At 44.5% G+C, this 22,387-nt stretch overlaps 3 protein-coding genes across 15 annotated transcripts in view; 2 read left to right on the top strand and 1 right to left on the bottom strand.

The window, feature by feature from the left end:
• The first annotated feature begins 63 nt into the window (after positions 1-63).
• Positions 64-7,178, top strand: LOC308056407 (purpurin). The gene is made up of 6 exons (XM_080371764.1): positions 64-177; positions 1,082-1,199; positions 2,595-2,731; positions 4,284-4,396; positions 5,498-5,710; positions 6,939-7,178. Exons 2-6 carry the CDS (start codon positions 1,083-1,085, stop codon positions 6,947-6,949), a joined length of 591 nt encoding a protein of 196 aa, XP_080227890.1. The 5' UTR covers positions 64-177; position 1,082; the 3' UTR covers positions 6,950-7,178.
• Positions 7,179-9,999: 2,821 nt separating this feature from the next.
• Positions 10,000-22,387, bottom strand: part of IDUA (alpha-L-iduronidase) — a 48,646-nt gene continuing 36,258 nt past the window's right edge. For 3 of the 4 annotated variants that reach the window (XM_080371745.1, XM_080371743.1, XM_080371744.1), the window contains exons 8-14: positions 21,206-21,422; positions 20,397-20,612; positions 19,667-19,788; positions 18,216-18,341; positions 17,514-17,590; positions 15,789-15,889; positions 10,000-13,673 (exon numbers count right to left, since the gene is read on the bottom strand). In XM_080371745.1, the coding sequence (XP_080227871.1) occupies positions 13,573-13,673; positions 15,789-15,889; positions 17,514-17,590; positions 18,216-18,341; positions 19,667-19,788; positions 20,397-20,612; positions 21,206-21,422 (960 nt within the window). In that variant the 3' untranslated portion in view covers positions 10,000-13,572. The remainder of the gene's footprint in view (positions 13,674-15,788; positions 15,890-17,513; positions 17,591-18,215; positions 18,342-19,666; positions 19,789-20,396; positions 20,613-21,205; positions 21,423-22,387) is intronic. The other variant, XR_013924817.1, reaches the window with a different exon arrangement.
• SLC26A1 (solute carrier family 26 member 1) overlaps positions 13,576-22,387 on the top strand; it is a 37,326-nt gene continuing 28,514 nt past the window's right edge. For 7 of the 10 annotated variants that reach the window (XM_080371742.1, XM_080371733.1, XM_080371730.1 and 4 more), the window contains exons 1-2: positions 13,576-13,687; positions 14,058-14,158. The gene's annotated coding sequence lies outside the window, so the exon portion shown is untranslated. The other 3 variants (XM_080371731.1, XM_080371737.1, XM_080371736.1) reach the window with 2 other exon arrangements.

The following is a 22,387-nucleotide window of genomic DNA, read 5'->3' as shown; positions in this document are numbered from 1 at the left end:
TATCCAAGATTAAGTGTTTTATTCAGGCACACGAGCAAAAATAACCAATTAGTGACTTTGCAGATCCATTATTTAAAGGCAGCTGGAGGGCAACTGACACAAGACTCTTCTGCTGACTGCAGCCCGAAGACTGAAGCAAAGAAGTCTCAGGAATCTCCAGCATCTCTAACCCAACAGGTAGGTCTCTCTTCAGCAGAGGCAGACCAGATTAGCATCTCTTACAGCAGGGAAGTGCAGCCTGCACTGCAGCAGCCAGGAACAGAATAGCTACTTGGGTGTTTAGAACTTCTGGGTTAGTAGTTCAGCTTGGATGCTGTAGGCAAATTTCAGGTAACTGTGTTTTTTCTTGGCATCAGAACAGGTATTCAGAGTCAAATGCTCTGCAAGAATGGTCAATGCAGGTGCTTTCTTCCTGAAGCGGGAGAAACAAATATGCTGGGATACCCAAGGGGACGAATAAAGCCATGGCCATCTGGTGGCTGTGCTGCCATGGCAGATCAAGCCTCTAGGAACTGAATATTATTTATCATGTTTGTTGAGAGAATGGTCTGAGGGCAGACAATATCAAGACATACTTTCCTATTAAAGTAGGCAGCTAGGAAGAGCCTGTTTTGGTCATGAGAACTGGTCTTAAAGAACACAGTTTTGCTGGCTTGAAAGCAAAGTGGACACTCACCATGAAATAATTGGGAACAATATCCTTATAACCTACAGTGCTTTACCAGAGCTCATCAGAATATTATTCTTCTTGTGAAAACAAAAATTTAAAAAATATCAAAATTTTATCAGTTCTTATGAACCTTATACAGTCAGGCTTGATTTATAATGTAAAAATATAATGAGCCAAAATACTCCTACTGGCAAGCAAAATACTATTGCAAAGTAATGGCCATCAATGCTCAGTTTTGGCTGGATTTGGGAACCACAGTGACCCAGTGGTTTTTCAGTGGAGGATTTATAATCTACTCAGCGTGGAAAGAAACTAGTCTTAAAATGAGGGGAATGTATCTGTAGGCACGCAGTGCAGGCTACCCATGTCTATTGCATTAAATAAAACTCCATGTTTGCTTTTTTCTTGCAGAATGAAATACACACACTATGTTTTCCTGGCCTCGATCTTCTCCACTGTTGAATACAGCCTAGCTCAGACCTGTGCAGTGGAGTCTTTCTCTGTGAAAGACAATTTTGATCCAAAAAGGGTAATTATGGCTACTTCAACAGTATATGTGAAGAAGCTTCACATATAAACTGTCTTTCCAGGTTATGGGTTGTGTTAACTAATGAGGTTCGTCAGTAAGAGGTTAAGTCCTTTTGTATTCTGTCTCTCAGACACTGTTCCTGGAGTTTGCTTTTCTCACTAGTGATTAACCTTCTGAGCATTATGGTAAAACAGGCCTTGAAAGTCATGGATGTGATTCTGTAGGATGTCACCTTCTGCTAGCTCAAAGCTCAGTACAGACTTCAGCTTTCAGTGGTCCCAAGAATGAAACAATTTAGATCCCCATCAGAAAGCCCAAACACATGCCCTAGGGGACTATGCATCCACCACCAGCCATTCTTGGGAGTCATAGCTAAGTGAAAATTCACCTAGCTGGGTATCCTGAACACAGACTCACTCTTGCTTAAACACAGCATTTAATCTGCCTGCCTCTGAGAAGGAAATCAGGGCTATCTCGGTGATGAAAAGGTCCAGACAGGTGTGCCAGATTGCCACCATCCCTCAGCAAACATCCCCTCCAGCTGCAGCTGGGCTGGCACCAGCACTTCCTCTATACAAAATTGGCTTTGCTGGAAACAAACCCATGTCTGGAGAGATCTTTGGGAATATCCCAGTTTTATAAAGGCAAAGATTTTCTCAGGCTCCTGTATTTGAGAATTATGGACTCTGTTTTAGACTTAACCGTATAGCTTGCCAAACAGATCTCATTAGCTTCAATGAAGAATCAAATTTAACACAGCTAGGTTCTGCTTTCCTCAATACTTCTACTGCTAATATTATTTTTTGAGGGCCTTCCTGTCTGTCAGTCACCTGTTTAGGTCTTGTTTTCATTTTACTAGATACTGCTTGTACATTTTCAGGGACTCATTTTTTCCTAGACATTTTCCTTCCCCTAACCTCATTTCACCTCCTCCTGCTGCTAGCTTCCCCAGCACGCTCTTTCCTCTTCGTAGTTCACAGAGCCATCGCCTTCTGCTTCACTGGGTAGACCCTTGTCACCATTGGAGATTGTGGCCCCCGGCGGCCACAAAATGTCTCCAGCAGCTTGCTAAGGTCTTTGTGGCTGCAGTTCAGTATCACTGACGGCAGCTTCCACAGAAAAGCAGAGGACTGAAACAGGGAAGAACTGACTCCCAGCAGGCATCTCAGGATGGGAGAAGCTTCTGGTGTGGGGTCACTGTGACAGGAACATTCCACATGACAATGAGTACAAGCACTCAGCAGTGCAGAGGTGTGTGCTACACACCCACCTGAACGAAGACTGTCTCCATAGGCCAGGAAATGGGTAGCCAGAAGGGCATCATGTTTACAGAAATGCTTTTGTGCTAATCTTGCCATGGTGATTAATCCAGATACTAACAGTATTTCATGTCAGTATGCAGGGAAATGGTATGCCCTGGCCAAGAAGGATCCAGAAGGCCTTTTCCTTCAGGACAACATCTCTGCTGAATACACTGTGGAGGAAGATGGCACAATGACAGCATCTTCCAAAGGCCGAGTGAAGCTTTTTGGGTGAGCTCTCTTGACTTTAAGGTCTAGCTGCTGCCATGAGGTACTACAATAGGTGATCTATCCTGAGCACACAACACAACCTGTTGTCTCCACCAGAAAGGGAAGCTCAATCAAGTTAACACATTCAAAGCCGGAGGTTAGACACTTCTGAGTCCTGGATTACTTCTCAGCCTGTCTCTGGTATGGGTCCATCACAAAACTACTGCATAAAGTAAATTATAAAGTCAAATCTTGAATTATGGAGTGATCAGGTAAATGAACTGCAACCAGGTGAGAGGAGCTAGCAAAGTCTGTGGGGCTGTGAGGGCAGGAGCAATCTTATTTCACTGAGTGGTTCAGGGGAAGGAGTGTAAGTGAGCATTACTTTCACAGATCTTTCCACACATTGTTGGACAGACTTCTGAGGAAAACGTAGTTAACTCTTCGATGCCATTGCAATGCCTGAACAGACAGATGGAAGGATGCTTAAGAGTTTTGCCAATTGGTCACGGTTACTATAAGGAATTACAGCACTTAAGGGGACCAAACAGCTTTCTGGGTGTAGAAAAGAAAACCTGGGGCTTCCACAGACCAGCCCTAGTCCTGCTGTCCATTAACTACCAAAAACTGTCTAACTGCACGAACAGTAGAGTAGAGCAGGTGACTATGAACCTTGTAAGTCTTAGAGCAGAGCACTCCAGGGTATTTTGGAATGGGGCAAATGAAGCTTTGCAGGCACACTATGCAATGTGGGTGGGAAGATTCCTGAAAAGACCCTCTGGAAACCAACTGGGGTCTCAAGGCTGCTGGGAATTTATTTCTACAACAGCAGAGTAAAGGGGAAGTGCAGCCCGTGCAATGAAGGGAGTGAAGGACCTTCCATTGTTTCACAAATCCAAGTAATGCTTGACAAAGTGTGCTAAGACGCAGGTGGTATTCAAAGCAAACAGATGCCAACCAGAGAAGAACATTAGAAGAAATGGACAATGAAGACAGGCTGTCTGGGCACCTACTGGGCTCCCACAGCCTGTATAAAGTCCTTTAACTAGCTTGGACAGCAAAGTGTCTGTAATTATTTTTGTGCTTGTAACAGACATCCCTGTGGCAACAGAGCTAGGAAGGGTTAGAGAGAGGAGAGCCAACTCCCTGCCTCTGCCTGGGGACACAGCAAAAGAGCCCAAATGCAGGTCAGCTCACTCGGCAAACTGCTAGCAGGGAGCCAAGAAACAATGTCCATCATTTTGCTTGGTAGCTATCTGCTTGTACAGAAATGGGTGGTAAAAAGCCTGCTGAGCTGAAGGAGGGTCAGGGCACTGCCCCAGCTGCAGCGGCGTAGTTGTACAGCAGGGCAGGGACCAGACGGACCAGACACCAGCAGTGCACTGCCAGTGGTGGGGAGGGTGTCACAGATTTGCTTACTTAACAACAAACAGTGACTTTGCATTAAGAAAGGCCATACCCAATGCTGAGCTGAACTGTAGCCTGGTTCTTGCCGGAGCCCTGAGTGAGGGACACCCATTCAAAGCTCAGAGGGCACAAGGTTTTACCTTCAGTCTCATGGATCTCGTTGCAGGTTCTGGGTGATCTGTGCTGACATGGCTGCTCAGTATACAGTACCTGACCCAACCACTCCAGCAAAAATGTACATGACCTACCAGGGCCTGGCCAGCTACCTCTCCAGCGGTGGTAAGTGAACTGCTCCAGCCCCCCAGTGCTGGTCAATAGCTTAGAGCTGCCCAGATTTGTGTGTTTCAGTGTACGAGCAGGAAAAACAGTTGAGTTTAGATTGCTTCAAGTGGAGACAAAGCATCCTTTTTTGAGAGGACGCTTTAACCAAGAAATGCTTTTTATCTCCACAGAAGGGGCAGGGTACAGAGACTCCCTAGAGACCCCACCTACACACCACATATGTTAACAGGGCATATGCAGCTTAGAGGCAATGGGCTGCACAGATTTTATACAGCCAAGAGGGGCGCTGAACCTAGGGAAGCAGTATTTCCTGGGCCCTGCAGTGGGCATTACAAAGGTGCTGAGGGCAGTCATCCTTGTACTCCTCATAACTAATGGGAGGTGACATGTGGACCCAGACCCACATCTGCATTCCAGCAGCAAGACGCAGTTCTCCTCAGACAGACATAGCTGGACTCAACAAAATGGAGCTGTCAACTGAAGTCCCCCTTGTAGAAACTGCTCATGCTGAACCTCACTTACGCAGCCTTCACATCCCATACTTCGTGCCAGTCTCCCACAGCTGTGGGACTCCAGCTGTGGAGTTGGGCAGTGCTTGGCCTGCTAATGCATAAGAAAGAAGTACATTCATTTAGTACAGGCAGATAAGCCACACCAAAATGCACTTAGTTGAGCGAGCCTGGAAAACAGGAGGAATGTTTTTTTTTAACTGAAGCTTCTTCTATAGGAAATGTAATCTGTACAGCCAAAATTTAATCCGTATGCTCCACCCACCATGCTTGAGAGAGAAAAATCAAGCCATTTTTTGTCATTGAAAACCTGGAAAGTCCTAGTCCTCCTAATACTTCTTGCCTAAGAAACCAAAGGTGAAAATGTACTGAGCATCGTGGGGAGTAACACAGCCTCAGGATGCCCCGTGCTTGTCCCAGTTCTTCACTTCATGGTGTGGGCATAAGATGGATGTGGGAGATGACTTCACATACTTTGGGATGCTATCTCTGCCACGTGCTGAAGTGAAGTGTCTACCTGTGGGATGACTAGGTCCACCTCTGCTTTGTTTTGCCTGCTGTGACAAACAATTGTGTTCTGATGTTTCAGGGGACAACTACTGGGTGATTGATACTGACTACGATAACTATGCCATTACCTATGCCTGCCGCAGTCTGAAGGAGGATGGCTCCTGTGACGATGGCTACTCCCTGATCTTTTCACGCAACCCCCGTGGCCTCCCCCCAGCCATCCAGCGCATTGTCCGTCAGAAGCAGGAAGAAATATGCATGTCTGGCCAGTTCCAGCCAGTGCTTCAGTCAGGTACTTCGGGCTAATTAGCAAACTCACTGATATGGCTGCGCTAGCAGCTTGTAGGGTAGGTGATAACATTTGCTGTAAATACAACAAGAACCATAGCAAACTAAGTTGTAGTCTTTTAGCAACTTTTAAAAAAAAAATTCTATCTAATAGGAAAATAGTTGCAAAGGGAAACCCATACAAGGGAGACCTATAGTTTGCCCTTATATGAATCCTCTGTGCTGAAACTGGCACACTACGAAAGGAAGATCAGCTCTGTTACTGTAATAGATAGGGTATGGACGGGTGTAACAACCTGGTGTTTCTGCACTTAGAAATGCTTGTCTTGGCCATCTGGGTAACAGCACCTTACCTTATGTCTGTGTACTGTCCTTCAGGAAAGGAGGATAAGCTGCCTCCAAGAAGAAGCACCCTCGCTCTTAGCTCCACCGTGACTTGTGTCCTGGGTGGCCTGAGTAGCAGAGACGAGGGGCTCTGAGCAGTGGTTCTGACTGTGTCTGCTGGCAGTGGGAGTCAGCAGTTGTGCCACATAGATGCAAACAGAACATGTCCAAAGCCTATTTTGAGATAACTTTTTTGGGGGAAGCATGGCAGATGATCTATAGCTCCTGTGCTAGTCCACAAGATAGGCAGATAATTTTTGAGGAATATGCTGGAGGCAGAAACTCCTCTTTCTTGGCAGCTGAGTGCCAACACCCTTCACCTACCCACTGCCTTGCCTGGACACTGGCCCCCTCCCAGCCCAGGCATGGGGACCTGGACTGGGGGATTGCCACAGTAACAACACACGTGTTGCTGCACTTCTGGACAAGAATTAGCAGCTAAAACCTTCTGAACAGCACACCATTGCATGAACGAGTCCACTACAGAGCAGGTGCCAGGTGCTGGCATCATCCGAGTTTATGGGCCTGGTATGGGCACCCCTGCCCCATGCCCTCCACATTGCTTACTGTATCAGAGGGAGGGTAGCTGGTTTGTGAGCTCATGTCTAGGTGCTGACCTAGCTGCAAACTGATGGCTAGCTGGGATTACCAAAGGCTGCACAAGTGCCATGCCAACAGACACAGAGCAATGCAAACAGCAGCTTTTGCAACCCCCATTCTAATCTTGTACTGTGATTCAGAAGTACCCTAGGAAGGCTGTAGCTACAGCTTCACTGAAGACTGAAAGATTGTTAGAGCTCTTTGCAAATTACTTACTGGGACTAAAGTTTGCTTTTCTTTCTTTCCAGGGGCCTGCTAAAAGTACACTTCTGATCCTATCCTTAAGCACAGAAACCAGACCTCCTAGTCTTGAAGTTGCCACTCAGCTAATAAAAAAAATAAAATCATAGTATGGACTAGTGTGTTTTTCCTGAAAAACACATGAAAATGTTAGTGTTTTTGTAAACTGTGTGCAATACAGTACTGATATTTGGATTTTCAGGGGGATATTTAATGTGGCATTTGTCAATAAATGTTTTTTTAAAACACACCTCTGGAACTGTTTTTTGTTACGCGCTGTGCTCTTGAGGAGCAGGAAGAGTGGGGCTGCTTGCAGAGGGGAGGTGAGACAGCAGCCGGGGGTGGCCCCAGCACAGGCAGGGAGGGCTCTGTCCCTCCCCAGCACCGAGCAGGGGGAGCAGGGCAGCAGTGGTGACAGGGACAGGCCCCTTGACAGTGCTGATTGTCAGACAAGTGCACAGGGACAGGCCAGGCCTGGGGTTTGCCTGGGAAGTCCAACCAGCGAGCGAGGGCAGCAAGGCACAGGACAGGGCACAGGCGTGCCTGCGTGGTGTCTTCGGCCAGAGACAGGACTGGAGAGTGGGTCAGAGGCAGAGCTACCTGCGGCAAGGCTCCCAGGGGGCAGAGGCCCAGACTGAGCTGAAAAGGGTTTGTGGACCACAGAGGTGTCCCAAGGGGTCTGCATACAAGCAGTATGGGGGTGGCGGTCCCAGGTGAGGCTGCACAAAGCAACCAAGGGCTGTGGGTGCCTGCAGGGCCCTGGCATACACAATGTAGCTCTCCCACGAACATTTCTATTTAAATTCTGAAGCTACGAAATCCTTTTGAACAACAACCTGAGATGAGGCTGATCGTGGGATCCTTGCTGCCTGGTAATATGGTTATTTCTGGTACACGGGAATACTCCAAAGTCTGCACAGAGTATTTCTAACTAGCACCTGAATCACAAATGCAATAAAGCAGATGTTCCTGTCAGTAACACCAGGACATTGCTTTAAATGAGCAGTTACTTCCATTTCTAACGGCATAAGCAGTAATCTACTCCACACTGCCTTTGTAATCCAGCCTCCAGTATCTGAGGTACAGAACTGAAAAATACAGAACTGATAGGTTTTATGGCCAAGAATTTCACACATAGAGGGAACCAAAAGAATAGTATCTAGATAATTCCATGTAGAAAAAGTAACCCAAGTCAGCATTGTTTATATGTATCTCCCACTGCTCGTAGTAAAAGCATGTTCACTTCAAATGTTTCCTATGAACAAAACTACCAGTCCAGAACACCTCCAGCAACCTGCTGAACCCTGCAATTTGTCAGCAACACTCATTTTTACAAGTCATGATTACCGAGCGCAGAGGGAAGACCAAGCTGAACAGCCCCCACTCCTGAGGCTTTCAGAAGGTACGTGGCACAAGGCTGACATCGAGTGAAGACCTTCAGAGCACTGCACTACAAAACAGCTTCTGCAAGATGCATACACAATCAACAGCATCCAAAGATTATCTACTGCCTCTCTTGGAAGGCACATAAAAATCAGTGACTGAAGACTCTTCTCCAAGGCCGGAGGCCTTACCCCAGATATGCAGAGAAGTCTCTCAAGCTTGCGTTTCCCAGGATTTCCATGCAGGACTCCTAAGAATCTCAGCCAGCATCAAAAAAAAAGTGTTCCTTGCTCTTGTGGTCTAGGGAAAGTTACCCTGATGGGGAACAAGATGGTGAACTACCATCTAAAGCTAAGGACAGAAACTGAAGAGCAGCAGCAGGCAATACAAACAAAAAATCACACAGATACAGACTACTGAGTGCTGAAAAAATATCAGCCTTTTGTGCGGGACTAAGTGCAAGGTCAGTGCATTGACTGAATGTTCACCACTTGCCCGCCTCTCCCATAAGGAAGTATTGGGGTGGAGATTGGTGAACTTGGGACTTGCATCGCAGGTGATCAGACAACGCCAGACCTTAACTGAAGGAGCCTGGCCTTTGGCCGGGACATTCAGACCAGTATTACCAGTCCTAGAGAAGTGGAATTTTTCATGTCTATCATTATAATAACTGTATGACCAGAGCAGACGGGAGAAAGATCTACATGCAGGACCAAGTGCATCCTTATTGTGCTTGATATAGTCTGTCCAGATGAGTTAGGCAGTGAATTCCCTCCTCTGCCACACAAGGTTGTGCCTTTAGGTTTGTAGGATAGCGGTGATTCTGGGAGAATATACCATGGATTTACACATGCCCTTGGCATCTGCTTTGTACTTGCAGGAATTGTGGGAACATGGTCCCATCAGGACCACATGCAGACCCTCATCATACAAATCTTGTGAATTAATAAACAGATGGGAGTTAGCTGATATCCACTCCTCTCCACTGACTGCAGAAAATGCTAAAGATGAGGTAGGGTAGGGCAGGCAGCTGTCTGATTTACACTTCTCCTGTTACTCCATTGAGTTAAACATAAAATATCTGGGGTATGTCTAGAGGCAGACACACTTTGGTCTGCAGTTGAACTGGCTGATGAGAACTAGTCTATTATTCCTGGGTTTAACTGGGTGTATAGGTCACAAGTCATAATCTCTGTCCTGCACAAACTTTCCACTAACAAGAAAAAAGAAAAAGCTGTTTACAAATGAAAAGGACTGTTGTTTTATCCTCAGAAGGTCCTTTAGTGCTGGCAGAAAGGCTACAACTGTGCAACAGCAGGAGGAACCCTGCAAAGACATTGTCCTTCACACACCAGTGAACCTCCTCCCAGCAAGGACACTGCAAGTCCTGAGATATATGTCCAGTCCATATTGTCCATGTTCAGTCCAATACCATGTTGTGTTAGACCACTTTTCCCTGGGCTGTGGTAACTGCAGCAACTCAAGCTCCTACTTCAGCCTTGAAATTGCTTACGGTCACACTCCCTTCATGCTTCATTTTTGTGTAATACTGGAACTTGTACCAATCAAGTTATCTTTTATACCTTGAGAACAGGCTTTACTTCCCAAGATTAAGTTGTTGACACGAGAGTTTTGAGAATTTTTCAGAACACAGTGATCACATCCTGGTTTTAGAGGGTTCATGTAAAAGATTAAAACCTGGTTTTATTGGGTAGCACAAAAGACAGTAATTAATATAGTATATACACAATTAGACAATATAAAGCTATCCTTTGAAAGGTTCTTCCCTAGCATTCATTTTAACAAACAATTGCAAAACTGTTACACAGCCTCAGATGCTTTTGCTTAAAGACCAGGCAAAAAATCTCATTGTGCAGTTGCAGTTACATTTTCCTATTTGGATTTATGGCCAGCAAGAGACATACCCAAGTGCTCTGCAGTCTTACTTTGGTTCTGATGGTACAGAACTACTAAGCAGCTGCTACTCCCACTCAGTGCTATGCACCTCTGGTACTTCTGAAAAATGAGACTGTGAGGGGGAGCTGATGACTACCCAGTAACGGAGAAGATGGCAGAGTTAACCATGCAATTTTGGAAGCCCTATTAGACAGAGTCAGTGACAGATGGCTAAATAAAACTCAAGTTTTGAGTATTAAATAGCATTTTTCTGTAGACATGAAATTACAATAAAGAAAAGGGCAGCCCGAAACTTCTAAACTTTGTTAGAAATAAATTCAAACCTGGAAATACCGAATTCATCTCTGCTACAATTGTTGAGACTTGCTTATTGCTTAAAGGAATAAGTCTATACCAAAGCAGTAAAGAAGAAGAAAAAAAATATCTTACTGAATATTCAAAACTTGTTTCTGAACAGACAGTGCATCGTTTTTGGTCATCTCTGCTTTCCATGAGTATTTGCCACTGCCAGGAAAATACCTGAAAAATTACCGTGCCTTCCACATATGGAATGATGTTTAATCTAAAAGCCCTAGAACAGGGACCTAGTGACAGATTTTCAAAGTGGCTGGACTTGCCCCTAAGAAACTCAATTTTACTTGCATCTACAACATGTTAAGCTCTGCCCTTGCATGTAAAATTTCTCCTTTTTTTGTGGCTTCAATAAGCAATATAGTAATGTATGAAATTTTACCTTAAAACTTTAGAGAACACAGCGCTCTTCCCTGCTTTTTAATAAGGCAAAAGAAGTAAGCATGAGAATTACAAACCACTCTGAAGAGGCAGCTGCAAGTCTCATGTCTGTCACCGCTGAGAAGCAGAAACCCTGGGCCATCAGAACTCTCCCCCTAAAATCTTCTAAAAGGTGGTAACTTGCCCTAAAGGAAATCACTTGCCATAGGGCCAGACTTCAATACAGTGAATGAGTAAGAGAATTGCCATTCTCTGTTCTGCTCCTTTGCAAAAGCCAAACACTCCACAAGGACTCATCAGCTTTGCAAGATTTGCCTCATATATGCCATTACTGACCTCACTATGTGAGGTATAAGTTGAGTTTGTCGGCTAAATAAAGCGGAGCAGTGATTTTTGGTCTTCCATTTTTCATGATTTGCACACCTATACATTTTCTGTTACATCACTGCATGGCAAAATCAAAACTCTTCATAACAGCTATGCTTCAGTCTTTTTCACAGACCTGTAACTACTGCATGGTCCTTGGTTTGATAAAGACTGCTATATTCAATTGCCAGTGTGGGAAAATTTGGCTACTCTAATAGGACAGCCTAACAGGGTAAACTGTCCACTCTAGGTGCTGTATCTTCCCTTGCTTCAGATGTACTAAAATCTCTTAAGGACCTACATTTGAACATTTCTAAAAGTCATTTTTTCTGTGGTTCCACTTCATACTGGCAAAACAATATGTCTTAACTGCTAGATTTTATTTAACTGCGTTTCTGGTTCTTCACTTAGGGACAGTTACAACATACTTGAAATGTATTTTTGCTATCTCCATCCAAGTAGAACTTCTCACTAACTTTTCTGAAACTGAGAAAGTTATTAAGTAGGTTCCAATAGCCATTTTCTGTTCTGCACAAGCCTTTATGGGCAAGGAATTGGCAGATTAGGAGGTAACAAAGTGCTCCTTATTCAAACTTCAGTGACGCAAGAGCTATTTTGTCTGAATTCTGCAATAAAATGAATCTTTTAAGGCTAACTTCCAGCACAAGCACATGAATAAGGAAGCACAAGGTAAGGAGATACGAGGTCTTGTCTCACATGTACTGACTTTGCATATATGTTTCTTTCTGTGCTGTAGAAGTGAGGCCATCTGAGGTAGTTCAGCTCTCTCCTACTGCCCAAGCTTGGGTTTTTTTGTCTGAGGCCTGAATGTTTCATCAAATATGCAGTCTTTGTTGTTACGTTGGTGAGATAGCTGATGTCAGCAAAGAAAGCAGTAGGGGATTTGTTTGTGCGACAAAGTTGCTTCTCTTACGGAAAACACACCAGTTGTTTTCACTGGCATTATGCCTCCCTCTACAAGCATTTTAAAGGCACAGTTCAAACTGTGTCAGTTGCGAAAAGAGGAGCATTAAAAAACACCCCTGCAATGTCAGGGAACTTTGCTGTTACATAAAAGTTTCTGGCAGCTCCAAGGACTGCCAGAGGCGCCCTGTAGCATGATCTGGGGCTATCACACACTTGTGATACGCTCTGCAAAGCACAGAAGCTCAAACTGTTCTTCACTGACTTCCTAACTGGCTGTCAATAGCAGCCCTGTTATATTCAAGAATATGGTCTCATAATATGAAAAACACAAAAGGCTCTAACAAGCATTTCAGCTTTCTCCTGGCCACCTAAAGCCAAGCCTCAGCTCACTGACAGTCTGAGAGGGTAGGTGTGCTGAGAGAGACATTAGCTGCAAGTGCAGTAGAAGGCCAGGCTAGGTGACCACAATGGAAAGAAAGGGGTTTTCAGGGTCAGAGCTGCCACCACAAAGAACCAGCAGCTGATGGCCACAGTGCAAAGAGGTGACTTGGGCAAAAGCAGAAAGCAGAAAAGGCAGGGAAGTCTGGAGGCTAGAGCCTCCTGTGTCTTCTTCCCCTCTGAAGATGAGCTGCTACCCCTTCCTCTGCCTGCATGAAGAGAATAGCTCTGGCATCCAAGTAACAGCCACAAATGCAGAGAGCTGGGTGCAAAACCCTCTGTGAGAGGGTAAAGAACCTCATACATCTGAAGACATGACAAGTGCTCTGAAATAAGCCACTGGAGCATGTGTAACTAACCAGCAGGGAAGCAGGGATCCTTCACTTCATGCTCTGGATGCATCTGGTTGCTGTGCACTTCTCCATCAAACTATTACATCAAGACATCCTGGCACCTGAGGCAGGCAGTTCACTCTCAGACAGGTCCTCCTTGTGCTTCACTGCCATCCTCACCTGTACCGTGAACTGATGGTCCCGTTCCTGCTGCAGTTTGTGACCTCCATAAATCTTTGGTTTCCTGGCCATTACCTCAGTGTATATAGGGAATAATATTCCCACAATTCGTAGTTATGAAGCTGAATCCCAGTCCTACGGCAGCCTCTTACAATTGTACCTGTTGGGTTGCCAGTGGTGGCTGTTTGTTTTTTGAGCTCTGAAGAGTTAACAGGGGCAGTTGCCTCTAACTTGCATTCCTAACCTGCTTCATCAGGTCCTTTCCATACTCCCTCCTCAGCCTGGGAGGAGTTTATTTTTCTGGGGAGTTATCATTTGCTGGAAGCATACACCACTCAGTCACCAAGCCAGGCACCACTCTTCAGGGTCACTTGAAAGCTTCAACATACTCTACAGGAAGGGAGGACGGGCCTGCCTTCCCCCAGTAGTCAATGGCACGCACTCTGTAAAAGCCGGAGACTGACCTTCCTGCAAATGAAAAGGTTAGAAATGGTCACTGTGAAAGGCTGACGCCTGTGGTGCTTGCAGTATGTGGAGCAGGCACTACTCCTATAAAATGTAGGTTTGCGGAATGGGCTGGAGAAGTGGTGAAATCAATTCTGCACCCTGTGTATGTGTACCTGTGCCTGTCTAACTAAAACTGATTATAAATTACTCAGGGCCAAGTACTGGCTTTTTTTCTTTGTTGCACCAAGGACCTTTCCTCTCCTCATTAGGATCTGCAAGTACAGCTAGAGGACTGCTGTCCCAGCCGTCCCTTTGGAAGAAGGATATGACATCTTCTGCAACCCACAACTAGTAATTTCCTTTTTTCTGACTTACTTTTCTGCCTGAATTGTGCCTTTGGAACAGGTTATGTGGGGACAGAATCAACAAAGAAGCAGAACAAGAAGCATAAAGGCTGACTGAAAGCCCTCTGCTCATCTCAGGAAGCAACACCAGTTGCTCCAAAGGTATGTGAACTAATGTTCTGTGGCTCTGCTGGTTTTCATCCTTGATCCAGTTCAAAGGACACAGCCTTCATTAGCAGTCTTTAACCTCACAAGCAATATAAATGCTTTTTTGTAATCTATTCATTTTATTTTTTTAAAGAATGATAGCAATAGTGAGTGAAAAGGAAGTACCTAGCAATAAAGGCTGCTGAGATGTGAGATTTTTTCAAGCAGTCTTCTTTTTTGTTTTAGAAACAAACAGTTAAATCTGGTAGGTTCTTCAGATGTGCAGCACGAGATGATAATGAATCCTAATTTCAGTGATTTGCCCTAGCCATGATTTACGGTCTTTGCTTACTTGTGTAGCCTTTACATTGCAATAGGAGCTCTGAATATTATCATGCACCCACTGCTGATGCTTAGCCTTTCTCAGGCTAAGATGGGCTCATTTTTTCTTGGCAAAAACCTCTCTGAATTGCTCTTATTAGAGTAACTTTGAGGCAAGGTCTGTCTGTGTTTCACACAGCTCTGATCAGCGCTTATTAGTAACACTTGCTGGACAGTCACATTGTGGATTAAACCACACTTTGTTAACAAAGCCCCCAGACCAACAAAAAAATACCCAAACAAAACATCACTACCTTCTTTCAGTATTTTTCATCTGGCTATGTTTCTGTTGCAACTAGGCTGTACTTGAGGAGAAATGACCACAGGCTCTGGGAGAAGCTTTGCCCGTTTTCAAAGATGAAATTCACTACCCTCTAATGTGAAACATCTAAAACTTAGGCAGCTAATCAGGGCTAAAGAGAAAGTTCTAAGAAACAGCAGAGAGGAGTGGTTTCTCGGCTAGGTGTTCAGACAGCCAGGACTAACTGTCCTACAGGAGCACCTCTTCTGCTCTTGTAAGGGAGCTTCTCACTAGTTTAAGATTGCCAAGCCATAAAAAACATACGGAAACAGGGACAGGTAGCCATGACAAAAATAAAATTGCAGCCTTCCCTTGGAGCAGCTCAGAACATAATAAATGCCAGGCAACCAACCACTCCATGAAAGGTGGACATGACCTCCCACTTATTTCTGTGTTGATGCCGTATCCTTAGGCAGTCTAATACCTCAAGACTCAGCAGTACAGAACAAGTGTTACTAAGGCAGTTTGCTCCTACTGCCCCACCCCAAAAACACTGCACAAATTTAGGCAAAGGCATGGCCAATACATGTGGGACTGAGCCCAAACCTCAGACTTGCCTTGCTGTGAGTCTACCACCAAGAGCACAACACCAAGGTCTGGTCACATGGAGCAATTTTTTTTTGTTCTTATTTTTGCATGCTTCTATACCAGCTACGAATAGAGACAAAGTGCTGTGTGGCCTCTCAGGCAGCTTGCCAGGCCTGCAGCTGGGTGACCTTGGTTTCTGTGACAGGGAACTTACTCATGACAATACAACTAACAATGTCCCCATGACTACTTGTCAATTAGTGTTTGTCCTTGAGAATAAGGCTTTCACCAAGAACATGGTCCTAAAAGGACGTGCTCTTATTTGTGATGGAGTGTATGTCACTAGCAAGCTATGTGCCTTCAGTAGTTACTAAATGATATTTCACACATTCATGAGTGGCACTATTAACATGACGGATTACATAATACATGTACCTGGACTGTAGACCCAGAGAGTGAATATTGTGTCTTTGGCATTAATCCGCTGGTACGCTTTTCCATCTGGTGAGAACTCCACTTCAAATGTCTTTATACATCTAGAAAAAAAAAAAAAAAGACAGCTCATTAAATACAACCGATAATGCATCAAGCAATCAAATCTTAATGTCAGGGCCATTTCAAAAAAGAAGGCCAAAACCAGGAAATACTCAGTTGACTCATTCCTACCAAATGCGGGACTGGTGTGAATTGTCATTACCACGAAGAACCACAGCTCCAACAGCCCACAGAACAACACCCAGACTGACTTGCTATAACTAGGTACTTGCAACATCACAAAATGTTATGCATCTTTTACTCTCAAAACAGGGTTATCAAGGTTGAAGAGTCTAGGGAGACTGGTCTGAAAAGGAACTAATTCTGTGCTTCCTGCAGGAAACTGGACATACACTGGAATGCCTCTGACAGTTCACCTACAGAGGGCTTCCAGTCTAGTACAGCTTGCTGGAGCAAGGAACTGGAGGTTTTCTCTTTGAGTTCACATCCCTTATAGGGATGTACAAGATTCCTCCTAGGCACCTGCTGCTAATGTAACTTTTAACATAGATGCTCCTGTCTGCTGTGCTTAAGGCAAGTCCCTCAAAAATACACCAGAAGGCTGCAATGCCATTCAGGATGACATGGACAGGCCAGAGAGTTGGGCAGAGAGGAACCTAATAAAGCTCAACAAAGGCAGGTGTAAAGTCCTGCACCTGAGGAGGGACAACCCCACCACCAGTACAGGCTGGGGGTGACCTGCTGGAAGGCAGCTCTGTGAAGACAGACCTGGGAGTGCTGGTGGACAGCAAGTTGTCCAAGAGCCAGCGCTGTGCCCTGGTGGCCAAGAAGGCCAGCGGGATCCTGGGGGGCATTAGGAGGAGCGTGGCCAGCAGGCAGAGGGAGGTGATCCTCCCCCTCTGCTCTGCCCTGGTGAGGCCACATCGGGAGTGCTGTGTCCAGTGCTGGGCTCCCCAGTTCGAGAGAGACAGGGAACTGCTGGAGAGGGTCCAGCGGAGGGCTGCAGTGGGGACTGGAGCATCTCCTTTACGAGGAAAGGCTGAGAGAGCTGGGCCTGTGTAGCCTGGAGAAGAGAAAACTGCGAGGGGATCTTATCAATGTCTACAAATATCTGAAGGCTGAGTGTCAGGAAGATGGGGCCAGGCTCTTTTCAGTGGTGCCAAGTGATCAGACAAGGGACAATGGGCAAAAACTGCAACACAGGAAGTTCCATCTGAATATGAGGAAGAACTTCTTCACTTGAGGGTGACAGCACTGGAACAGGCTGTCTAGACAGGCTGTGGAGTCTTCTTTTCTGAGGATATTCAAAATCTGCCTGGATATGACTGTGCAACACGCTCTAAGTGAACCTGCTTTAGCAGTGGGTTAGACTAGAAGATCTCCAGAGGTCCCTTTCAACCCTGTGATTCTGTGAAAAATGCCATTGGATGCTGGTGAGCAACAGGCAGATTCCCTTGCTCAGACTGCACATTAGTCAGGGTTGCTGTCAAGTTACTCCATGTAGGTTCTACAGTTCATTTTGTCAGACAAATGCACCATAGCATCTCTCAAAGAGCAAGCAGTCATTAATTTGTGCACTCGTTTCACTTTGTAGGACTGGTGGCAACTTAGGGAGAAATGTGCTGGTAACTCAGTTATATCAATTTTATTTTGAATGCTACTTACTTTGAATTTACACAACCATCGTCCCACAACACAATGACCTGCCCTTTTGTGAGAGGGATCAAACGAACACCGGTCACCTGTCCAAAGACACAGGTCCATGTAAGAAAACTTTACAAACGAAGCAGCCAGGACAGATTTCTGTGTGCATCCTTCCTTATTAATTACTTGCTTTGATTCTTTCCATAGAAACTAAGGGAAAAAACAGAATTTCTGGCTCCATGGCTTTGTAGCCTATGTCTCCAACCTGTCAACCTTGCAGAGGACCTTCAGAGGCTCTGGGTACCACTATGAACATGGGTAGGACTAAATGAGCAGATACAGATGTCTAATCTATGGCAGCCATGATTCCATTTTATTTTCAGCTATCAGTTACTAACTGGAGGGCTACTGTCAAGCCTGGTAGTACGTGTGATTTTTAAAAAGATACTGCCCTTTCCAGTACTGCACTGTTATTTCCCCATCGAGGATAAACTTGTATTCATCTCAGCAATGGCTCCTATTACTTGCTGTGGAATGCTTTATCTTGAATTACGCTTGGAGAGCCTTCTCATCAAAGGAGAGAAGAATTGTTTATTTACTAAGTCTTAGATGGTACCTTTATCATGTAATAGGTCCAAATATTAGTCTAGCTCTTCATAGTGAGACTTAAAGCAGGACACAGTTTCTAATTTGGTGAGTCTGACAGTAGAATACAACACATACTTGATCAGGAAAAGATCTGGGTCTTGCACAGACGTGGATCAGAAAGACTGAGGGAATGGGAAGGTCTTGCTTCAGTGTCAGGATGCCATCTTCAGGAAATGGGAATGGGCCTGTTGCCACCGGGTCCTGTTGAGCCAAAGAGAAGTGTTATGAACAATCTTTCAGTACAGCACCTGAAGACCAACTGTTACATCACTGTGAAGTGACTGTGTGTTTACTTTGGGACTGTAAATTTCCAGTAGTGTTGGTGCTGGTAAATGGCTTACAGCCATCAAAGTTCTTCAAGCTGAGAGGCTTTTCTGTCTTGCCCATTTTCCAGCTCTTCAGGAAGCAAGAGGGTTTGTCCATCTCTCAAACTGGGCTGATCACAAATGCCCTTTAGGTGCAACCTGTCATTTTTAGTAACGTCCCATGGATGGTTTCTTTCAGGCTAGCGATCTTTACAAACCACACCCTTGTCTCTTAGCTGTGGACTCCCAGTGTGCAGTGAAAGCTATTGCTGGCTACAACAGCCCCCTCAGCTGGTCTCTGAGGTTGAGATTTCACCAGATGGCCAAGAGTATCTAAAACCTTGCTGCTGCCCTGTTGAAGGAAGAGCTGATGGCTCCTGTAGTATCTCACAGGCCTTAGCAATAGTGGGTTATGGTGACTGGGAAGAGAAGACACAGTACTGCACACTAAATTCAGAAGGCAGTTACTGTCTGTAAGCCCCTAAGGTGATAGAGGTGGTCTCCTTTATTTTAACCTGTGGATCTGAATGCATAAGGAGACTACAGGAGAGGGAGCTGAAGTGACAGAGTGCTCACATATTCTCAGATACAGTAAGTAATCTGGCCATGGCTTTTCTCATTAGAGAGGAGAGAAGTCCTCACAAAGGACTTATTCCTCAGTCTCCTCTGGGGTGCATTCAGAACTGGTAAGGATGAAGGTATACTGCAGGCCTACCTGTGAGCCCCTGGGAGATGTGTCTTCTGAACTTGCACTGGGTAGTTTCCACCTCAAGAGAGCTGTTTGGTTTTTTTGTTTTCTGTTATTGAATGGGGTTCATTTCAACTCTCTAATGCAGCAATATGGCCCTTCTTTAATATACACCAGGCCATGTGACTTATTTGGTGAGACAGAACAGAAAGGGTCTCAAAGCTTATTGAAGTTTCAGAGAGAAGGTGGAACTTGCTCTGGAGCAACTCCATCTCCTTAGTTAAGGGTAGGCCAGTAGCAAAGAAGCTGGTGATCTACATTTAGACTCTTGTATAACATAAATGCAAAGGTATCAGTTGTGTATCAGCTACATTTCTCTGCGTGCCTGCAAGTGCATTTTCATATGTATGTAAGATGACAGTGAGATAAGAAAATTTTGACTACTTGAGCTTATTTCTTGTCTTTCTAGCTGTAGTTAACCAATTCACAAGCACTTTACCCATGCCACACTTCAGGCAAACACATGGTCATACCTCAGCATCCCTTATTTGCTGGAACTGTTCTGGAAAAGGAAAGTCAGGGCTTCCCAGGTTTTTCCACTTCAGGTAGGGATTGGTTTGGTTGTTATCCAGGTAATATGTTACATACAACATCTCTTTAGAAACACAAATGAAAGTAAGTAAACTCTACGTGGATTTAAAGGTTAACAAGAATAAATTCAGCAGAAGTTGTTTAAGTCTACTTGCTCAAAAGTGATAGCAGCACTTCAGAGCCTGACCTCCACAGGAAAGCCATGAGGCTAGCACTCTTACAAGGCTCTACAATTCATGTTTGCCAAGTTTAAATTTCAAACTCTTACTTTCATAACCAGAACTGAAACCCTCTTATTTTTTGCACAGATGCTGCACACATTTGTTTGACAACTGCATCAGCTATGTAATCATGAGGTCATGTTGGCTGTCTTGGAGTCATCCCAGTAAGAAAATTGTTGCTTGGCAATATACAGCCAAGGACACTGAGGTTAGTAACTTCCCAAAAAGGGAGCACTTAGAGCTGCCATTAAAGACAGGGTGAAAGTGCAGGCATTCAGAAAAAACATTTCCTAGAAAAGCAGCATCGTATCACAGAAAATCTGGGAGTGTCCAGAAGAAAGACAGCAAATGAAACTCACTCATGCAATGAAAGCAACTCAGCAGAAATGTTTCAACAGATGTTCTATCCTAAAGATAAATTATGTGAGGTGACTACTTAATGTTTGGCTACCTTTAAGTTTGGGGAAGTGGGTGGCATTCACCGTGATGGTGCTGATGTTGGATGAAGTTCTGTTATCTTCACTTGAATACATCAGCAGAGCAGCTTGCCAACTGTCTGAGGGCTGCATCTCAATTGGGGTGTGTACAGATGCCAAGACACCAATTGTACCATTTTCAGTGTTTTCGCCTTCACTGTTGTTCACTTCTGCAAAAATCTGTTTCTCTCCTTTAAAAAATGTGACAACACTGTAAGCATCACTGGTAGTCAGTCCTATATCATCTTATGATAGAGGAATGGTCAAAACATGGGGATCTATAGGCTGAGTTATCTTCTAGCTTATTTTACCATGTATAGCATTCAGTCAGGCTTCTTTTACAACAGCAGAGCATGCACATACTACAGCAGTTCTTATGCTTAGCAGTTCAGCTAGCGACAATAAGCATGTAACAGTGATTAGCATCTTCCTTTAGCATGCTCTATGGGTCTTCCAGCTGTAGGAATTTTTAAAGACATTTGCAGCCTGATGAGATGCCACAAGAGGGAAGTACCAGTGAACAAAAAAGGAGTGGTTGGCATGCACAGGGTCTAAACAAAGCAGTAAAATAAATCAAACGGATAACAGACTGTCAGGAACATCTCCTGAGCTATGAATCTCTCAGAGGAAATGAATTTTCATTTTCTTAACACAGCTGGTAAACAAAGGGTAGGAGAAATCCTGCTTTTATCAGTAGTGAAATGGCTGGAATAATCTCTCTTAGGCAGGAAGCTTCTAGGCAGAAAAGGTTATTGATATGCTCTTTAATCAGTGGTTACTATACCTAGCAGGGCCAGCAACCCCATGACAGTCAGCACTGGTTTCCGCACCATCTGGACATGAGGTGGCTTTGTATTGTTCATCTGAAAACGGGCTGTCAGAGTCCGCTGTGTGAAGTAATGGGGGTAGTAGCTCAAGAAGGCATTGTCATTACTCAGCAGTGTGTAGTTGATGCTGTTGTTGGCTTTGGAAATGAGCAGATTTTGATGCTGGATGATTACCTGCGAAGTCATAGAGAACTTCACCATGGAGAAAATCTAACAAACACACAATGTTGTTGTTTCTTTTAATTTTTTTCAGCATATTGAAAAGAGCTGCCACTCTACCATTTAGAAAAGTTTGAAGAATTAAACTGTTCCTCACAACTCTTGGAGAAAATACTCATTAGGTGATACATTAATCACTGGAAAATCTGAAGTATCCACTAGTACTCTGCATAAATTATGAATACATTTCCTTGGCTACTGCACTACAAACCATGCTCCTGTCTTGAATATTAAATTAGTAATCCAGATTTACCATCTGAATTAAGTCTAAACGCTTATTCAATTCTGGAGTTACTTTGTAACCATTATACGCATGTCTGGGAGCTGGTCCTGGATTCTTGTAACTCAATGAGTCACTTTACCCACTTGGTGCTAACACAGAATTAGTTCTGACATTTCACTGGTTGCTATGCTGCTTCCCTGCAAAATGTCAGCAGTCCCAAGCTCTCTGTTTACCAGACTGTGCCAAAGTATCAGAATCAAATAGAACTTCAGAAGGCTGACAACTGAAAAGGTCTCATAATTGTACCACTGAAGGAACACAGGGCTCCAGATCCCATCCACCCAGGTGCTAATTTTCCATCGGATGTGGGTTTTTTAATCCCTTCATATTGTCAAGTCATTATAAACACTGTTGTTTGCTCTCACAAACTCACTGCAATACAGTCAGTAACTTGTTGCTTTGAAGAAGACTGCTCCTGTACGCAGCCTAAACGAACTGGGAGCCTCTGTCTCCACAGGAGCAGCTGATAAAACATATCTTGTTTCTGGGTGACATACATGCTCCCAGGTTTGGGAATTACTACTTTGCACAGGAGTACTTGGACTTTGGATGCTGTGTAAGGTAGTGGCTCACAAATCAACAGGCCTGCAGTGGGAACTATTGCTATGCAGGGGAAACAGCTGTGCTTGCTCTGGTG

Source organism: Falco punctatus (genome assembly GCF_963210335.1).
Source record: "Falco punctatus genome assembly, chromosome: Z".
NCBI classification, from domain to species: domain Eukaryota; kingdom Metazoa; phylum Chordata; class Aves; order Falconiformes; family Falconidae; genus Falco; species Falco punctatus.
This window is presented reverse-complemented; position numbering and strand designations above follow the sequence as displayed.

What these genes read in the sequence shown, in the direction of transcription:
- LOC308056407 (XM_080371764.1), top strand. Translation starts at nt 1,083, where the DNA reads ATGAAATACACACACTATGTTTTCCTGGCCTCGATCTTCTCCACTGTT. An exon ending in ACAATTTTGATCCAAAAAGG is followed by an intron (nt 1,200 to 2,594) that starts GTAATTATGGCT and finishes ATTTCATGTCAG; the next exon opens with TATGCAGGGAAATGGTATGC. An exon ending in CAGCTACCTCTCCAGCGGTG is followed by an intron (nt 4,397 to 5,497) that starts GTAAGTGAACTG and finishes CTGATGTTTCAG; the next exon opens with GGGACAACTACTGGGTGATT.